The sequence below is a fragment of the Alternaria dauci genome, chromosome 3 (assembly GCF_042100115.1).
Source record: "Alternaria dauci strain A2016 chromosome 3, whole genome shotgun sequence".
Lineage (NCBI taxonomy): Eukaryota > Fungi > Ascomycota > Dothideomycetes > Pleosporales > Pleosporaceae > Alternaria > Alternaria dauci.
Window position 1 is genome coordinate 1837453 of NC_091274.1, and position 18362 is coordinate 1855814.

Here is an 18362-nt window from a genome sequence, read left to right on the forward strand (position 1 = left end):
CACCCATCGCACAGCCTTGGCACAGCCCAGAGTGATGATTGCGGGGCGGTGATTCGGCGGCTCGAGGCACCCCGCTAACCAACAGCTGCGCGCTGGAGGCTGAGCAGCCTGACCAAGGAAGACACCAACGGGGGCGCGCGGTTAAAACGTCTATACTGCATGTAGTGCTGATGCTTCCGTAGACAATTCAATCCCTTCCCCGTTCTCCATTCTCCTTCCTCCCTCCCTCTCTCTCTCGTCTGTAGTTGTGCGCGTACGTGTACTGCTAACATCTACTCCTGCATCGTCTTCCGTGTGACTGCCACAGTCGCGACGATTTGGTCTCTGCAGACTTGGGAACTTGAACATGTCGGGATATCAGGCAACGCCGCCGCCAGGGGGGAGCTATTACCCTCGTGAGTCGCATATTGCAGTACATGCGCAGGTCAACTGACACGATACAGCTCCGCCAGGTACATGCCCTCCTAATATCCTCCCGCCATACATCGAACGTTTGCTCGCCAGCCTTCCGATGCCACAACACTTCCATTGCTGAATAACAATCTAACACACACCAGACCAGCAGTCTCAACAACAGTACTTCGCCCCTCCCCCAGCCGGCCAATCCTACCCACCACCGCCCACATCCCCTCCCGCACACCAACAACAACACTATCCCCCTCCGCCAGGTGGTAACCCCAACCCACAGCCACAGTACGCGCCGCCACCTGAGAAACAACAGTATGCGCCACCGCCCGAACAACAGCACTTCCCGCCACCAGGCCAAGCACAATCGCCGCCCCCTCATCAGCAGCACCCGCAACACCAGCAGCAACCGATGAGCCCTGGCTTCGGTGGATTTCCTGCTGCAAGTCCAAGTGCAAGCCCGTACCGGGATGAGCAGTCAGGATATCCTGCCGAGAAGACAGGGCACCCAGGCATGGGACAACCGCAAATGAGCCAACAGACCATACCACAGCAACCCCAATACGTAGGTCAAGCAACGCATACAGGGCCTGCAAGCGCCTCAGCAGATGACGTGGGAACCTTCAATGGAGGAAGCTATCGCGTGAGCCACCGCGATACGAATTCGATCCTTACGGTGCAATTAGCGATCGGATGTCCATTTACTGCGAAACCTGGTACGTCTTCCAGCACATGTCCCATACTTAGCCGTTCCCACACGCAAATGAAAGCTGAAGAACGACTGCCTAACATATGAAATCAGGCTCAATGATAGCAATGTCTCACACCATGACACTGAAAGGCAACATGAAATTCTCCCTCAAGAAAGCACTCATCGGTGGTGACATGAGCAAATCTACATACACGGGCCCCGGTGAACTCCTCCTCGCCCCTCCTTCTATCGGCGATATCACCATCATCAAGCTTGGTGGAAAAGAACAGTGGTCGGTGGGCCGCGACGCCTTTCTAGCCTGCACACAAGGTATCGTGACTGAGTACAAGAGCCAAGGCATTGGAAAAGCCATGTTCAGTGGTGAAGGGCTGTTCGTGTACAAGATCAGTGGTACGGGTGTGCTCTGGGTGACGAGCTTCGGTGCGATCATTAGGAAAGATGTAAGCTTCGTCCTTTGCTCCTCTCCCACGTTGGAATCCACGGCTCGCTAACATTGCCTCAATTTAGCTCGCACCCAACGAGAAGTACATCATCGACAACGGACATTTGGTTGCATGGAACTGCAAATACGTGCTCGAGCGTGTTGCTAGCGGGGGTATTATCAGTAACATGACGGCAGGCGAGGGGCTTGTGTGCAAGTTCACAGGACCAGGGACCGTGTTTATGCAGACGAGGAACGCGGCAGCGTTTGGGCAGTGGTTGGCTGCCAATTCTGCGGCTCCGTAGTTGCCGTATGACAGGACAAAAATGGCACAGAACAGCAGACTTGGATAGCAGAGAAGAATGAGTGATACCATTGTCACAAGGAGCTCTTTAACGACATGGGACTAACCCAAGCCTCACTCAAGTACAGGCAAATTTCGCAAACCCCTCCACCCTTTGAACAGCCTCTTCTTCCCCGGATCAAAAATCGCATAAACACCATCTACTCAAGAACATAGCCCAGTATCCCAGGTTGGTTCTATTCTTTCGTCAATGGCCCGTTGGTGTCTAAGATTTCCCACAGTGTTCCGGACAGTCAGAAGCGGTAGTTTGTCATCTAGGCGACCGCCATCTTCCTGTCCTTGGCGCGCCACCACACCTCTGTCGCGATCATAGTGGGGATCCAGCAGGTAAGGCTGGAAATGTTCAATGCTTCCTTTTCGGGAAGTCCAAGTCCCATGAAAAAACCAATGTGCAGTCGAACCGTGGCAGCCGAGTAAGTAAGGATGTAGTTCCTCGTCATCCACCTTTTGTGTGCCACAACATCCTTCCGCCAAATGGCCCGCATCGCCAAAGTGATGCTGGAAAGCCACTACAATGTCGTGTGGAGGAAAAAGTAATGGCCTATCGGAAGAGTGTTGACCGTCCAACTTGCTTTTAGTGCGAAAAGACCTCCGCCAAGTACTCCAAAGCTGTATACACGACCGAGCCAGACATGGACTTGGGGCCATTTGATCCGAACGAAATCGAGAAATTGCATGGGGCCGACTGCTATGGTGAGAATCGAAAATGTAATGTGCCGTACACTGGCGGGTAAAGACAGGATCCTTTTGGTTTCGGCGGGATCATCCCAGACCCAACGACCAGAGAGGAAATAAATGCCATACATGGTCGTCATGAAGGAAGAAACGGCAAGGAGGTACCATGCGACACCTGGCTTCGGAGGTGCCATGTTCCTTTGGAGATTCTTTTGTGGCTGTGACTGGAAATGCAGGACATCGGCGGTTACAGGACGCCGCTCCTTGGTATGGGTGACAGTTGCTGCCATTGATTCTGATTCTCGAGAATGCAAAGTAAATGTATTTCAAAAGCCTGAATTGAGGAGTATGCGCAGGTGTTCAAGAGGTCGTAAAAGTTGTGTGTGCTCTTCCAAGTCCAATCTACAAGCACTTATAAACACATCGGATTTGACTGTGCTCGAGTCAAGGTTGTGTTCAACGTCAACAGCAGGAACTATTTTGCGGGGCATACTCTAGTTCGTGCTCTAGGTTATGGTGATTACCTGTGTATGGGCTGACTGGGTCGCCGCTGCCCGAAACGTCTACGGGCTAGTTAACGTACGAAAAGTCTTACGTGCGTAACACTTGACTTAGGTATACGTCTCTGACTTATCTGTATATCGATCTACCTAGGTAGTTTTGCCTATAGTTTAATTGATGTCACCTACTACGTAATGACTGAACGGGCAAGACGGCCGTTCCTGGGCTATCATGTGCTCCACGGAGGCTCGGAGGTCTCGGGCACCTTCGATAGACCTGCCTCTCCACCTTTCGGGGTGCGGTTGATCCTTAGGCAGACCGTAGTAACACCCTAGGTATCTCAGGCTACGTCGATCTCTAAGGGGGAAACTAGATATCGCAGGTTTTATTCTTCTTGATGTTAGCATAACGACATCTATTAGGACAATCTTTAGTACAGATATTATTTAATACTATAATAATAGTAACGTAAAAAAGGACATCTTATCTCCTCTTAGACATAAAGCTATTTCTTATTTTGAATATATTATAGCTACAGGTACTTCTAACGAAAACTTTTAGTATTATAGCTGAAAAAGAAGTAGAGAAGATAAAGGAAGAGAAGATTATATGGTTATGTAGACTGCAGTTAAAGATCTGAGCTGCTAATATCGAAATGCAAGTACAGGATCTGTGGCGGCGTCCTAATCTCGACCGGGCAAATGTGAACCGCATCGTTTTGCTGATCTTCTGCTTTGACCTTGCCTAGCTTGTCGTCTTCAACTTTCTGCAACGCATGTGTCGTGGCTTTCTTGGCTTTAGGTTTGAAGAGGTCTTTCAGTTCTTGGTTGTGACGTCGACCTTTCAAAGGGCCTTCGGTTGTAGGGGAAAAGTCGTGTTTTTTTTAGCATGCTGACATTTTATTTCATGCCTTCACGTTCGCAGGTCGAGTTGGGGATGATAGAGATACGGATTAAATTTGACATTGCTGCGACAAGAGAAGGAAACAGGGCTGGTTATTCGATTTGGCGTAGAAGAGAATTGGTATAAATAGTGAAACACTGCTGTGAGTAGGGTTGTGCGATAGTCGCTATCGAGACGTGAGAACATCAGGGTGTTCAGAGGAACAGAAAGCGGAGGGAGAAGGGCACGTTAGTACGTGTAGCCATGCGCCTTCCAGAGTTACAACACGCAGCGAAATGCCTGCCGCATATAGCGACTGGCTCTTACTTGTGGGGTATCCTGTATGTTTTGCCCAACTACAAAGATTACTCTCAATCAAAAGTAGTCTTCTTCCCTTGTGATTCCACAATAGCTTGGCTTGCCCTCGGCGCATTCGAATGCGCTGCACCACTCTTGATGGTTCTTGGATCAACCTTGCGCTTCAAATCTCGTCCACCATCACTTTCTCCTCTGTCTTGCCTACCCCGCATGTCCTCTCTACCACCTCTACCCCCCCTGCCACCACCTCTACCTCTTCTTTGATCCCCGTCGTTGCCAAAATTCTTCCATCGGTCCGGATTGACCCCGTCCACAGGCTCGGCCTTGCCAAACCGTTTATCATATCTCGTTTTCGCGTCCTCGGCAAATTCACGACGCAACTCTCTGCCCATCAATTTGTTGACTAGCCACTTCCTTTGCTTTACGGGTTTCTTGGCGTCCTCTTCGTCACTGCTCTCATCTCTGTCCTTTTTGCTCTTGAACGCAGACGGGTCTTTGAAGACGAAGCCCTTGACGGCTGCCGTTGCAGCTTCTACGTCACCGAATGTAACCCAAGCATATCCCTTGCACTTGCCCGAATCCTCAAATGTCGCCATGTGAATGTTATCGATCGGTCCACACGGGGCATAGTGTGCCTCAAGATCTTCCTTTGTAACATCGAAGGAGAGGTTGCCGACGAAGATGCGTTTGTTCGGGGGGTGGCTTGGTTTGGCACCCTTGCCTCCGCGGGAGTCCTGAGTCTCCTCCGTTTTGGGCTTGTCTGGGCGTCCGTCGAAGCTCTTCGCGTTCTTGATGAGCAGCGCGCGTCCGTCCATCTTCGTCTCTGTCAACGCAATCGCCGAGTACATTGCCAGCTCCGTGGAGAAATCCACATATGCGAAGCCCTTGTTCATGGGCTTGGTGGTCCAATTAGCGGGAGTTGGCTTCGTAGGCGGGGGCATGTGAATGCGTGTTATGTGCTCGCTCGCAATCTCAGTATTGTCGGTCAAGAACTTTCGCAGCGTCTCCTTGGTGGCTGACCACGGCAAATTACCAATCCACACGCCATATTCTGACCGCTGCGCAGCCGTATCCTTGTCCTCTCTCGCCGCCCCGTCTGTTTTGGCAACCGTTTCTGGTCCATCTGCGCCGGCAGCGGGTGTCGGGTTCAGTTTCGCTTTCTTTGCTTTACGAGCGGCTTTCTTGGATGCGGGTTCGGGAAGACTGATGTCGATCTCGAGCTCTTCGGGAAGTATCTCACGTTTGCGTTTCTTCGCTGGTGTCTCCGCTTCATCCTCGGTGGCATGGGCTTCTGCGACCTCAGCGTTCGATTCTGTCCTCGAGCGTTTCTTTTCCTTCTTCTCCTTTTTCTCCTTCTTCTTCTCGCGGCGCTCCTCCTTTGAAGTGATGGCGACTTCGTCGGCAGAAGGCATATCAGTATCCTTCGACATTGTAGAGTGGGCGGTGATGCGTATCGGTACCTTAGGTGTTCAACTTTTTTCTGGGGCACTTTTTCGCTAGTAGGGCCACGCTAAAAGACCCTGGGCTTAGTCATGCTCCACAGTTGGATCTCATTGGCAATGAACGATAGTAGCATCACGAAGTCACAAGCAAGTATATGTTCAAGAAGACTCCAATAGATTTACTACACAGATAAAAGACATTGAAAGAGTAAGGAAAAATCAAATTGAGCCAAGGTAGAAGAGCCGTAACCGAGCCTGAGGCGATATAGCCCTCCACTCACATGTCCCGTCGGGGTGTATCGAAGCGCGCGCCAGCGCCTTCTGTGTATAGGGAGTGTTGAATTGTTTCATATTTCCCCAATTGCACTCCTTTTGACGCCCCCGTAAACAAGAAATCCGAACGCTATAGACACTGATCTGGTGCACTCCGCTTACCTTTATGCTTACGAAGAATGTAGCTTGCCAACAGCCGTACTCGGTCCGCTTAGGGCATCTCCTCATCACTAGCATCGAGGATGTCATATTCCTCGTCGGTCATGAAACCGTCGGACATCAGGGCAACACTTTCGGCATCCTCGAAGAACTCGTCATCCGAAGCGACAGTCACGGTACGAGCGACTGTGCTCTTCTCAGACGAGGGAGACATAGGCTGAGCAGTAGTGGAAGACTCATACGTGCTCGACTCGGGAGACTCCTTGTCTAGCTGAGGGAAAATCATACCGGAAACGAGAGGCGTAGATGAGCGCTGTTTCTCTTCAACAGGGAGTTCAGCGACTGGCTCCTCAGGCTTGGTCTCAATCTTGGATGGAATAGCCGGCTCCTGGTTGATAGTGGCAAGGGCAGCCTCGTGTTCCTTGCGACGGTTCGCTTCCTCATGAACCTTGCGACGGCCCTCTAGAAGACGCTCCATAGCAGCTTTGCGCACACGTTGGACACGCTCCATTTTCTGTTGGTCCAGTTGTTGTTGCAAAGAGTGGTGGGCATCCTTCATCTTCTGCAGGTTCATTTGCTGTTGCTGAGTGTGTTGCACATGCTTCATCCTCTCAGCTCTAGCCTGTAGGAGACGCTCGTAAAGAGGGTTCGATCGAGGGGCAACCTCAAACGTAGTAGCTGAGCCTGAAGTAGGAGTAGGGACGCTCTGGACTGGTGCAGGAGGAGGAATCGCTGGCTGAGCTGCCACAGGGGAAGGCACGCCAACGACGGCAATATCACACCACAAGCGGTGACCAAAGGGCATGCCCTCAGGAGTCTTCAAGCGCCAGTAAGAGATAGCAGTGCCCTCGCGTTGAGGTGCTTTCATAAGAACACGGAACTGAGCCTCCTGGCCGGCCTCAACAGGATGTCCGAGGATGTTGCTCTCGCTGGCCTCTGCAAGATCAGTGTGGCTCAGAGGACGGGTGTTGTCAATGTTGAGCATGTTGTCGCCACCAACGTGTCGGACGCTGCACCCTTGTGGCCAAGCGTTGGGACCTGGGTTGCGCAGGGTCCAAACTTGAACAAACTGGTGGCCTGCGCAGATTTTAGAACCATCGATAACGGTATCCCGAATGAAGTGTGCGTCAAGACCCTCGGCAGTGGTATCCAGCCTAGCAATGGGAATAGCTTCTGACTTAACTGGCACCGTCGACTGGGTAGGTTGAACAGCCTTCTCTTGCACCGGCTCTACAGAGTCGACAAGCAGATCACGGATAGCAATCTTCTCCTTCTTGACTTGAGGTTCTGCTGAGGGCTTCATGTCAACAATGGTCTGGACCTGAGTCGCAGCATTGGTAGAAGGAGCGACAGGAGTAGTCTCAGTCGAGGTAGATCGCCTGTCAGCAATGCGATCACCGAGCCTAGCAATCGACTTGTGCTGCTTATCATCGTTCAGAGTTGTGACGCTAACGCTGCGCACAGGTGTCTGGAACTTGATGAGTGGATGAGTGTGGTTGTGCTTGTTGCTGGGATGGGCCTCGCAGTTTTGGCAAAAGTCAGTGTCGTGACAGACTGCACACTTGTAACGGATGCCGTCAATGTATGACAGGTTCTCCTTCTCCTTGCAGAGAGGACCGTCACAATAGATACCGTAGTGGCGATTGGCAGTGTTCATAGGCTCAGCCAAAGGCTCATAGATGGGCACGAAGCGGTGACGGGGGTGGATGAACTTGGCGTTCTTGAGACAGTCAGAGCAGTAATCCCAGTCTGGGCAGTTCAGGCACTTGTGGCGGACACCATAGATGAACTTGTCGCAGCCATCGCAGACAGCGTTGTGACGAACGTTCCTACCGGAATTGCAGAGGAAATCTGCCAGAGTAGGAAGGACAGTCTCGGATGTAGCAGGTTTGAAGGTATGGCCGGGGTGGTGGCCATGCTTGTTGCTGATATGGCAAGTCAAGCAAAGGTCGTAATCGTCGCAGGTGATGCAGGTAACGAACTCCTTCTCGGGGTGCACGGTAACACAACAGTTGCACGTGCGAGTTGGCTCCCGTTCGTAGGTAACAGACTGCTTCTCATCAGTGAAAGCTCCTGGAACGTCCTGCTGTTGGGGCTCATCGGCCTTGGTTTTGGGTGCGATGCGCTGGGTAGTGCTGTTGACGACGCTGCCGTTCTTGACGAAGCGCTTGACCATCCAGTGTCCGCTTCCAGGGCAGTGAATGCCGTTGTCTACGCAAGCAGGGCAAAGATCGTAGTCGCCACCATCGCATACACTGCAATGGAAGTGCTCGTCCTCCATAGGCTCGTTGCAGTTGTTGCAGTAGACAACCCACGAGGTGCACACGTTACTCGGCTTGGGGCGGAACGCAAGACCCGAGTTGAAGTTGGCAGTTGCAAGGTTGTTGAAGAAGTCTGTTGTCGACGTTAGCTAGGTGTTGTATGGCAAATCACGTTCGCTTTAGCGCTTACTCTGACGAGCAGTGAAGGCCTGCGGTACTGGAGCCTCGCCGTCAGCATCTGCCGTCTTGGGCGGCGATACAGGGCTGATGACCTCCTTCTTCTCCGTGTCTGGCGAGCGGGCAATGACCGGAGAGGTAGGCACATTGCCTTGCGGCGTGAGGGTATCTGAGCTCGAACGGTGGATAGAGGGCTCGTAGGCTGGAAGCATAGGAGGCGGCATGGGTGCGGATGCGGGCGTAGGTACGGGGTCTTCGCCAGGAACAGTGGCCCTCAAGCGCAGCTTGAGCTTCGCCTTTGCGGCGCGGAAGAGCGTCTTGTAGACCTGGGGTTTGTCGGCATCAAGGATGACATATGAGCCGGCAGAGTCGGAGTAGCGCTCGAAGACGACCTGCTCACCAGCTTCAAGCTGGAGGATACTTCGGAGCTAAACATGGGAAATCAAGTCAGTGTCGTCGTTCCTGAGCGCGTTTGGTCGTACAGCCAGGCGACCGAGTCGATCGCCTGAGCAGCATGACCTGCAGTACGAGAGAGACTACGGACCTTGTCGGGCAGCACATGGGCTCCGAGGTCCTTCAGCGGCAGCTTGAACTTCTTCGTCTGGCCGCGGAACTGGACCTTGACCACGATAGGCGTGTCCAAAGTCACGGGGACGTTGTTAGTCGCCGCCATGGTGGGCGAGTGAGGCGGGCGATGGGGGTGAGAGTAGTAGTCAGAGCGACTGCAGCTAGCTTGCCGCCGCTGTAAGGAAGATGAAGAGATGCAGCAACTCGAGTGTTGATGTTGCTGTCGAGGCTGGTAGATGGAGGTGAGTTGAGTAGAAGGCGGAGGTGGAGCAGGTGAGACGGCGGAGGAGCTGGACGTGTAATGGTAGCTGCCTAAGAAGTGGGGTCAGTGCGTTAGTGGACGCTGGGGGCGCGCGCCAACCTTGTCGTACACCGGATTTCCAATGCTCGCGTTGCAGTGAGGAAAGAAGGCAGATTTGGGCTTTGTAGCTAGGTTCACTCGTGCGCTGACGCGCTGACGGACCGTCTGGCTTGTGGCAAGGTACTCTGGAATGCTGTCGCTCGCCTTTGGCGGCTTAGAGTCGGCTGCCCTTCTGCCCTTGGAGCTGGCCGGTGGTCCGCTACCGCGAAAGGCAGCCAGACACGTCGTCAGCCGGTGAGGAGCCGCAAGCACTCCGCCGATTACTATCGCCTCTAGCCCACCTATGCAACATCCAAAAAGGCTATTGCTCAAGATGATGACGTGATGGTCCAGCTGCACGTGATGCTGGAGCACACCCGTCCGTGGGCCAGGTGATCACTCATGATAACGTTTCACAATTGCGATAAGAGGGCGCTAGCATTACGGCTCTCGGGGCAGCTCGACAACGGCCGAAAGAGGCCAGCCTGTCTTGTTTCGCCTCACTCAGCATGTGGAAGGACGCGATGCCCCATGTATCGCATATCGCACATCTTTCCCGCACAAGGATTTGATGCGTCTACCGAGTCTGCCATTGGTAGCTCTGTTTTCCAGTATGGATCCATAGCGAAGAGCGGCCACTGCAAGGCGCTTGTACGAAGACACTCAATTCCCCTGGCATATTGTGAACACGAGAATCTACACCATAGATGTTCCTTGTGAACGTGAATCGTGTGCTAGCAAACGGTCAAGAAAATGTATATCTCGAGGTGAACTTGGAAAGTGAATAGTACAATCCAACAAAATCACCAAGCTTCACAAACTCTATCAAGTAACTGCAGACTTGAGCAGGCCTCTATCCGTTGCAGCTGTTTGTCTCAACACTGTGCATTCGGCACTTCTGCGGTGGCTAAAAGTGTAGGCGGGTCAGACTTGCGTCGTTGTTGCACAGCACAAGCAAGAGAGTTTTTAGCTACCTAGGTAAGATGCGCTCCTGGAGCGCTTCCCAAGGCAGACGCAAGTGCGATCAGGACAAGGTTTTCCATAATTGTTTGGGTCTACCTATTATGGGCCACATACTATGTATGCAGATCCTGGTTCCCAGGGTATCAACCATGTCCATCCTCCAACCTATTCCCATTCCCATGTCTCAACCCATCTCACTTCCTCCCTTCAACCATGATAATATGATACCCCTCACTCGTCTTCACCTCACCAATCTTCGGGCTACCAGTTGTACTAGGCTCCAACTCATATGCTACCTTCTCAAAATCCTGCATCAAACTCCCCCGGACTTTCCAACCTAAGCTGCCACCTTGCCTCGCTTTATCTTCGCTCATCTCCCTGGCCACTTCGTCGAATTTCGCGCCGTTGCGTAGCTTCTCCAGTGCTTCTTCTTTCTTCGAGTGCTTTTCGCAGAGTATATGGCGTACGTTTATTGAAGTTGCTGGTTTGAGTTTCCCGCCTGAGCCTTTTCCTCCTTCGCTTTTGCTGTTACTGCTGTCGTCCTTGTCCTTGCCCTTGCCTTTATTTTTAGGCGCCATCTTGGGATAGCGACGCGCGAGTGACTTCGCAATCGAGTTGGAGATGTAGTCGGTACGATTGAGACGTTGGTCAAATGCTCTGGTAAGCAAGGGTATTCGCAGTATGGTGAAGTTATGCACATGGGAGGTTTGAATTGATAAAAGTGTAACCGGAGCTTTGAGCTCTGCTGCGGGGCCTGATGCATCCGAGTGGGGTGGCGCATATTTACGACAAGGATAACCTGGGCAGGACACGAGAACGGAAGCACGGTGCAGTTGTACCCAACTAAACAGTTCCATCGTACTTGGATTGTGTTGGTTTCATGACTATGCACATGAGTCCTCATTCCTTGAGCTTCTAAGCTCGTCATGCCTTCCTATCGACTCCCACCAAATGCTACATAAGATATTGACCAGTGTAGCCTTTACGTAGATGCGTCTGTCCCTCGTACTGCATGGTACGGCGGAGCGCGGCGCGGCGATGTGGGCTTTGTTTGATCGGAGTAGTCATACAATTCAGGGAGCCCTGATGCCCTCGCTGCTTCATCCGTTGCCGTTGGCGATTGCACTAGGCGCGGTTCCGTTGACACCGTTCTGTGCGAGGACAATGTCCATGAAGCTTTTCCGAGGTTTCTGCTTCTTCTCAGGCTGTTCGTCGTTGTCTACTAGCTGTATTCGCCGTCTTTTGCACTCAGCGCGCATATCGTGGAGCAGTGGTCGGAGGCTATCGACCTTCGCGACTTCATCGTAAAGATGCGATTCTTCCACCCAATACAGACCTTCCATGGCTGAAAATTGGTTCTTGGCTTCCTTGATGCTATCCTGAATCTTGGCGTAGTCAAAATCCGGGGCGCCTTCCATAGGAAAACGGAAATCCTGGGCTAAAAGGGCCACGTCGTATTGACGGAGGATAGCATCTCGTTGTGCGCGGCTTACGGGAATGCGCGACCAATCAGAATAAGGAGTGCTGAGATACGCTAGATCAAGTTCTGGGAGTCCAAGTATGCCGACAGCCTGAAAGGAACAAATGTACGTTTTGTTTGGTATGGCATGCGAGTCGCAAAGATCCTCTGCAGTCGCATAAAACAGAGGCAGGAAGACAGCCGATACGCCAAGTTCTTCGCCAGAGAAATGAAGGGGTCGATTTGTGCCTAGTTCGCAGGCGCGCCGTAAGGCTCGTGGGAGCCTGGATATGCGGTCCTGACGTGCTAGCAATTCCTTCTGACGTCTCTCTTCCTGATCAGCTCGACGCTGAGTCTCCTGCTCTTCTCGTATGCGTGCTGCCTCGGCTTCTTCTGCCTGACGCTTGACTTCTGCTTCTGCTTCGGCCTTCTTCTTTGCTTCCTCAATTTCTTGGGCCTTACGAGCTGCTTCCTCGTCTACTTTTCTCTTCGCTTCAGCATCGGCTGCGGCTTCTGCGGCTTTGCGTTTTGCTTCCGCATGCAATTTTTGTTCCTCTTGGCGACGTGCGCGTTCCACTTCCGGGGTCGCTATCCTTTCAGGAGGCACAGGCGTAGACTTGGCTGACGCTGTTGGTGTTCTCTTCATGCTAACATCATCTGCTGATGCATCGGATAATTTCCGCTTCCTGATTTTGTCTTCGACGGTCTTGTATTTGATCTTGCTCTTCACAACTTTGCGTTCGTCTGGAGAGTCAATCTCAGGTGTCGGTTTAGCACTTAGGGGTCTGGCTGGTTTTGTGCGAATCTTGGCTGGATGCTTCGTAGCATGATCGTCGTCGCTATCGTCTGAATGTGCTCGATCTGTTTGTTTAGATTCGTTGTCGTCCGACCGTACTTTTACGGGCTTCTTGACTGGCTTCGCCTCCTCGCCTTCGCTATAAGATCGCTGCTTGATCTTGCGGGTGGGCGGTCGTACGTCTTCTTCGCTCTCTTCTTCCGATGATTCGTCAGACACAACTCGCTTTCTTCTCTGGTCCTCCCTGGTTGCCTTTTCCTTCCCAGACATTAGTCGCCGAGACTTTTGGGGAACAGCGGGCGCTGTCGTCGATTTTGCCAGATGCGCACGTTTCGACTCAGCACGTGGAGAAGACGACCGTTCTCTTCGTGGCGACGCCTTCCTCTTCATGCGATTGGCAGAAGCGTTTGGCGGTTCTCTCTTGACTCTTCGAGGGCTCCGGTGCGTTGCTTGATACTCTTCACAGGCGCGCTTCAGCATATCCCTCTCTTCCTCCCATTTTGGGCCATGGCGCTCCTCGGAGATCTCGTAGTATGTCTTGTTTTCTTTGTTCCGGCGAGTGGGATTGAAGTTGTCTTGCTCGAGAAGCAATTGGATGATTTTGAGATATCCTCGTCCTATGGCAACTGTCATGGGCGTTTCTGGGTGCTTGGATGGGTCGGGATCAGCCTTGAGGCCGCTTGCTAGGAGGATGCTGAGAATGTCGTAGTGTCCACCTCTTGCCGCTGCAACGCCACATGTGATGTTCGGCTTTATGTTGCTGTTGATCAACTCTCCTACTGCAAGGATGTCGCCGTCACCGGCCTTTTCGATCAGTGTTTCCACGTTGAACTCGTTGTACAGCAAGCGCGATGCGGTCTTGGCCTGCTTTTGGGTGCGCTCGTGGTCGTTGGTAGATGTGTCTGCCCGCCTCCTCATCGCTTCCCTGAGTTCTTTCTCAATCTCTTCTGCGTCTTCATCTTCCTGGTCCAGCACATCGATGGCACGCTGTCCCTTCTTGTTCGAGTGATGTGGATTGACCTGACCCTCGTTGAGCAGCAATCTGACTACCTCCAAGTGCGAATTCTCCACTGCGTCGATGAGAGGAGTGTCCCGATCGTGACTCTCGCAGTCTGTGCGGCAGCCTTTGCTAATCAGATATCGAACGACGGGTGCCCAGCCATGCAACGAGGCTTTTTGTAATGGAGCGATACCAGCATAGTCTGGTTGATCTAGTTCGTCGGGAGCTTCTTCGAAGGCTTCCTTGACTGCATCAAGGTCGCCCTTTTCGCTTTCTCGAGCAAGTCGCGTAGCACCGAATCTATCGACCTTCCGTTGTGGCATGGTGCGTGCGGGCGAGGTCAGCGCGCGGTGTGTGGAGCGCTTTACTCGGGCGTGTTGCAAGTGTGGCGCGGAAGTAGGCTGTGGGGATGTCGAGTGATCTGAGCTCGACCCCGACCAATGCTCTTCTGTGGACAGAGCGAGGTTGGTGACCTCGCGGCGCTTGCGGCCCGCGATGCCTGTGACGGCGGATTGAGTCGATTGCGAACGCTTGTGTGGACGGCCCAAACCTGGTGTGCCAGGCGAATTGGGTGGACGCGCGTCTTTCAAGCCCTCGGTCCTGGCTTTTTGTCGCGGTGGTTCGAAAGCTTTGGGGAACGAGTCATCGCGCAGCTTGCGCTTGCGATTTTCGACAGTCGACGCGCTGCGGCCGCGAGTGGTTGTGTGTGTAGGAGAAAGGGCGGATCGGACAGGAGATTTGGCCGAGTCGTTGGGGCTGGTGTCCTTGGTATGTCGCGAGGCCGTGCGGCTGCTGGGTGAAGTAGGAACTGGACTCTTTGCATCGCGCTCGGGAGCGTGCTTGACGCCGTTGATCTTGACATGATTGCCGTTGCTGGGGCGGCGACGGCCGTTGGGCTGGGGTGAATGCGCCCGCGACTCTTCCTTGATGGAGCGCAGCCGTGATGCATCGTCGTTGTTTTCGTCGTCATCGATGCGCTCCGTCTTGATCACCTTGTGCTCGACGGGGTCCTCGTCGCGTGACAGGACGACCGTCTCGGCCTCGGACTCGCCTTCGGCATCCTGGTCTTCGTCGTGGGCATGATGGGACGGAGAGGCGGCAGCCTTGGGCGGCGGGCGTGGAGAGGGCGGGCTGTGAGGGCGGGCGTGGTGGAAGGGCTTTGGGGCAGAGGGTGCGTTTAGGACCGGATCGGCATTACTGGTCATTACGCTGCGACAGGACACTCGAGTTCCTGCCTCATGCTGGCTTGCAGAGCAAGGGACGGAAGGTGCCCAGCGGAAGGCGTTGGCAGCACGATGGGTGCGGGCGGCAGCAACAACAGCAACAACAACAACAGGGCGCTTGGCTGCTGGAACAGCTGCAAGGGATGTCGCGGTCGGGCGTGGTTGGTGATGAAGGCGCGTGGTGAGGTGTAGTGAGAGGTCGAGCGAGCGACACACGGAGAAGAGAGCTGAGAGGCTTGCCAGTAGCAGGCAGCGCTCCACCCACCATTCACCGGCCGGCCTGCACCATGCACGGGGGGCATGGATCCAAAGACGGCCCCGTCGCGACAGAAGGCAACCCTGCACTCGCCTTTGTGCTCGTCCCCCCAGCAGGCCATCATGGGACATGCATGGTGCGGGACAGCAGGCAGCGCGGCGTGAGCCTCACAGAGCGCACTGTGTGGTCGCGACGTTTGATGCTGCGTGGCTCCATGTTCTGTCAGCCAGCCGGCCTTTTGCACGCAGACGAAGCCGTCGTGGCGTGCCATCCCAGCCGAAACACGTCTCCCAAGGTTCCAAACTGCCGCTAAAACGGCCTTTGCCGCGCTATTTAGCCCTCGTCATCTCCTGCCGGCCAATTGGTTTGGTTCAGGCGGCGTTAGCCTGAACCACGGAGGAGATTGGGCTCTGCGGCACGTGACGCGCCAATCGAACAAGCGGTCAGCACACCCGTCAAGCCTCCATCATTCTGCCGTCACCCGTCTACACTCTCCAACACCGTCGTCGCACCATGGCCTCGCCATCGTGGGCGCTCGAGCACCTGCATCCGGTACCTCTGCTGCGCGCCTTCTATCTCGCCGCGTCTCTTCTTGTATCGCGGCACCACTCAGTCGCACCTGCAACCTCACTAATCCGCATGCTTACCAGATCCTCGTCATCCAGGCCGTTCCCGCCCTGCGCTCTCGCTTTCTTGCCTACGGCTCTCGTGTCGCTGGTCTGAGCCGCAAGAAGGAGCTACCCGCTCAGCAGCAGCAGCCGCAGCAAGCCCTCACCCTCGCTCTCGATTACGCCGCCTCGCTGCAGGTTCCCCACAACTACTTCACTCATTTCTACATCACCTCGGTGCTCTGTTCGCTGTTTGCGGCATGCAGGCTACGCGTGTGGGAAGCTGGTGGGCAGCAGCAGATTGTCTGGGCGCTCCTGCTGCTCCAGGGCCTGCGCCGCATGCTCGAGTCGTACGCATATACTTCGACGAGCAAGAGCCGAATGTGGTTCGCGCACTGGATACTTGGTCTCCTCTTCTACACCACAATAAACATGGCCATCTGGGTTGAAACACCCAGCAGCGCTGCCGGTAATTGGGCATTCGTGCCGGGTGTCGTTACAGCTCAAATGCTGCAACACTCCTACCACAGCTACTTGTATCGTCTCCGCACCCAAAGCAACGACTACCAGCTTCCGTCACACACTATATTCTCCAATCTCCTCTGCCCGCACTACACCTGCGAGGTCGCCATCTATGCCTTGTTGTCACTCCTGGCAGCTCCAGAGGGTAGCTGGCTCAACTGGACACTGATGTGCGCGACTGTATTCGTCGGTACAAACCTGGGAGTGACGGCGGTAGGTACGAAAGAGTGGTACGTGGAAAAATTCGGCGCCGACAAGGTAGGTCCGCGGAAGAGAATGGTCCCTGGTATCTGGTGAAGCAGTGCTTGCCTCGCAGACGGTAACGTCATGTTCAAGCTTACCTCAAGAACAATCTCAAGGTACACAAATCCAGCTTTGTTTAATCCCATATTGCGTCGTCCTCGACTCCTGCATTTACAGCCTCCTTCTCTGTCCATTGCGTGCTTTCAAATCCCTAGTTCCCACCGTCTAAAGTCACCTCTCTCCGTGGCAATGACGACAGGCGGCATGGACTTGACACCACTCGCGCCGTCTACGCCCTTTGGCCCCTTGTGCGGGGTATCTTGCAGCGAAATGCCCCACTCTAGATGGTCGTCCTGGGCAATTAACCCTATCTAGCAGATTGTCCTGCACTCCATCGTGCTGTTTCGTTGGTGGCTTGCTTGTTGACATGGTACTTGTCGACTAGGGTACTGTCGCAATATAAGCCAGACTAATCCGCTGTTTACGCTTGAGATTTCACTCCCATTCATCACTCTTCGCCTTTACAACATGTCGCAGTCCGAAGCACCAAAAGATCTCCCTGAGATGGAGTACCGCTTCATGGGCAAGAGTGGACTGCAGATCTCTGCCATTTCGCTTGGTGGCTGGCTCACTTACGGTGGACACGTTGGCGATGACAACACATTCGCCTGTCTCAAGGCAGCCTTCGATGCTGGCATCAACTTCTTCGATTGCGCTGAAGGCTACGCAAAGGGCGAATCAGAGAAGGTCATGGGCCGTGCTATCAAACATTTCAATTGGAACAGGAATGATATCGTCGTCTCCACCAAGGTACTCTAGGCCTACCGGAACCTCGTGAAGACTGCGTGTTAACTTACATAGATCTACTGGGGTACCCACAACTCCGCCCTTCCTTCGCCACGCAACAAGATCAACAATCTCGGCTTGTCAAGAAAGCATTTGATTGAAGCCACAGAAGCCTCACTGCAACGCCTACAACTAAGCTATGTGGACATTCTGTATGCACATCGGCCGGATCGTTACACTCCGATCGAAGAGACAGTGCGCGCCTTCAACTACCTCATCAACACCGGCAAAACCCTTTACTGGGGTAGGTATCTTCCATGTACAAACTGCGTCTGTGACATTTGCTGACTTTGTACATCCAACTTTAGGCACATCTGAGTGGCTAGCGTCGGAGATCGAAGAAGCATGGGCTGTGGCCGACCGTCTCGGTCTCATTGGGCCTATTGTCGAACAGCCAGGCTACTCACTCCTTCGTCGAAGCAAGGTCGACCAAGAATTCAAAGATGCGAACCTCTATGAACGTCGCGGTCTTGGCCTCACAATCTTCTCCCCACTCCAAGGTGGCCTTCTCACAGGAAAGTACGTAGACGGCGTTCCTGATGACTCGCGCCTCCGCCAGTCCGACGATCCTTACATTCAGTCCGTCATCAAAACTGTCGGGAGCGACGCGTGGAACCAGCAACAAGACAGGATCAAGAAGCTCATGGATATTGCTAAGAAGCTTGATACTGACGTTGCTACCCTATCCATGGCATGGGTCCTGTCCAATAAGAACGTCTCGAGTGCTATTACTGGTGCATCAAGGCCAGAGCAGATATATCAGACCGTCAAGGCGGTTGATGTGTACAGGAAATTGACAAAGGAGAACCTGGATGAGATTGAAGAGGTCATGGGAAGCAAACCTGCGGAGCTTACAATGAGATTCGGATAGTTTTCTTACAGGAGAGGAGGTTTTACTCGTCAACAGTGAGTGTCTTGTACCTTTGGCTCGGATCTCCAGTGAGACATT

General features: G+C 53.5%; 6 protein-coding genes across 6 annotated transcripts; 3 read left to right on the forward strand and 3 right to left on the reverse strand.

The window, feature by feature from the left end:
- The first annotated feature begins 136 nt into the window (after positions 1-136).
- Positions 137-1896, forward strand: ACET3X_004263 (uncharacterized protein). Its single transcript, XM_069450448.1, has 5 exons — positions 137-395; positions 444-452; positions 558-1121; positions 1208-1557; positions 1625-1896. Exons 1-5 carry the CDS (start codon positions 347-349, stop codon positions 1841-1843), a joined length of 1191 nt encoding a protein of 396 aa, XP_069308241.1. The 5' UTR covers positions 137-346; the 3' UTR covers positions 1844-1896.
- Positions 1897-4331: 2435 nt separating this feature from the next.
- Positions 4332-5708, reverse strand: ACET3X_004264 (uncharacterized protein; the record flags this gene model as incomplete). The annotated part of the gene is made up of 1 exon (XM_069450449.1): positions 4332-5708. The coding sequence occupies one exon, from the start codon at positions 5706-5708 to the stop codon at positions 4332-4334; it is 1377 nt and encodes a 458-aa protein (XP_069308242.1).
- A 220-nt stretch (positions 5709-5928) lies between these two features.
- ACET3X_004265 (uncharacterized protein) lies at positions 5929-9417 on the reverse strand. Its single transcript, XM_069450450.1, has 3 exons — positions 9135-9417; positions 8604-9018; positions 5929-8546 (listed from the first exon to the last, which is right to left on the reverse strand). Exons 1-3 carry the CDS (start codon positions 9261-9263, stop codon positions 6205-6207), a joined length of 2886 nt encoding a protein of 961 aa, XP_069308243.1. The 5' UTR covers positions 9264-9417; the 3' UTR covers positions 5929-6204.
- A 1131-nt stretch (positions 9418-10548) lies between these two features.
- ACET3X_004266 (uncharacterized protein) lies at positions 10549-15125 on the reverse strand. Its single transcript, XM_069450451.1, has one exon. It carries the CDS (start codon positions 14918-14920, stop codon positions 11561-11563), a length of 3360 nt encoding a protein of 1119 aa, XP_069308244.1. The 5' UTR covers positions 14921-15125; the 3' UTR covers positions 10549-11560.
- A 582-nt stretch (positions 15126-15707) lies between these two features.
- On the forward strand, positions 15708-16621 carry ACET3X_004267 (uncharacterized protein; the record flags this gene model as incomplete). The annotated part of the gene is made up of 2 exons (XM_069450452.1): positions 15708-15788; positions 15845-16621. 2 exons carry the CDS (start codon positions 15708-15710, stop codon positions 16619-16621), a joined length of 858 nt encoding a protein of 285 aa, XP_069308245.1.
- A 474-nt stretch (positions 16622-17095) lies between these two features.
- Positions 17096-18284, forward strand: ACET3X_004268 (uncharacterized protein; the record flags this gene model as incomplete). Its single annotated transcript, XM_069450453.1, has 3 exons — positions 17096-17377; positions 17429-17657; positions 17722-18284. 3 exons carry the CDS (start codon positions 17096-17098, stop codon positions 18282-18284), a joined length of 1074 nt encoding a protein of 357 aa, XP_069308246.1.
- Positions 18285-18362: the final 78 nt, after the last annotated feature.

Coding starts and splice junctions, on each gene's coding strand:
- ACET3X_004263 (XM_069450448.1), top strand. CDS start 347: ATGTCGGGATATCAGGCAACGCCGCCGCCAGGGGGGAGCTATTACCCT. Junction 1,122..1,207: donor TCCATTTACTGCGAAACCTG/GTACGTCTTCCA, acceptor ATATGAAATCAG/GCTCAATGATAGCAATGTCT. Junction 1,558..1,624: donor GTGCGATCATTAGGAAAGAT/GTAAGCTTCGTC, acceptor GCCTCAATTTAG/CTCGCACCCAACGAGAAGTA.
- ACET3X_004265 (XM_069450450.1), bottom strand. CDS start 9,263: ATGGCGGCGACTAACAACGTCCCCGTGACTTTGGACACGCCTATCGTG. Junction 9,019..9,134: donor CCCATGTGCTGCCCGACAAG/GTCCGTAGTCTC, acceptor TCCCATGTTTAG/CTCCGAAGTATCCTCCAGCT. Junction 8,547..8,603: donor GGCCTTCACTGCTCGTCAGA/GTAAGCGCTAAA, acceptor CGTCGACAACAG/ACTTCTTCAACAACCTTGCA.
- ACET3X_004266 (XM_069450451.1), bottom strand. CDS start 14,920: ATGACCAGTAATGCCGATCCGGTCCTAAACGCACCCTCTGCCCCAAAG.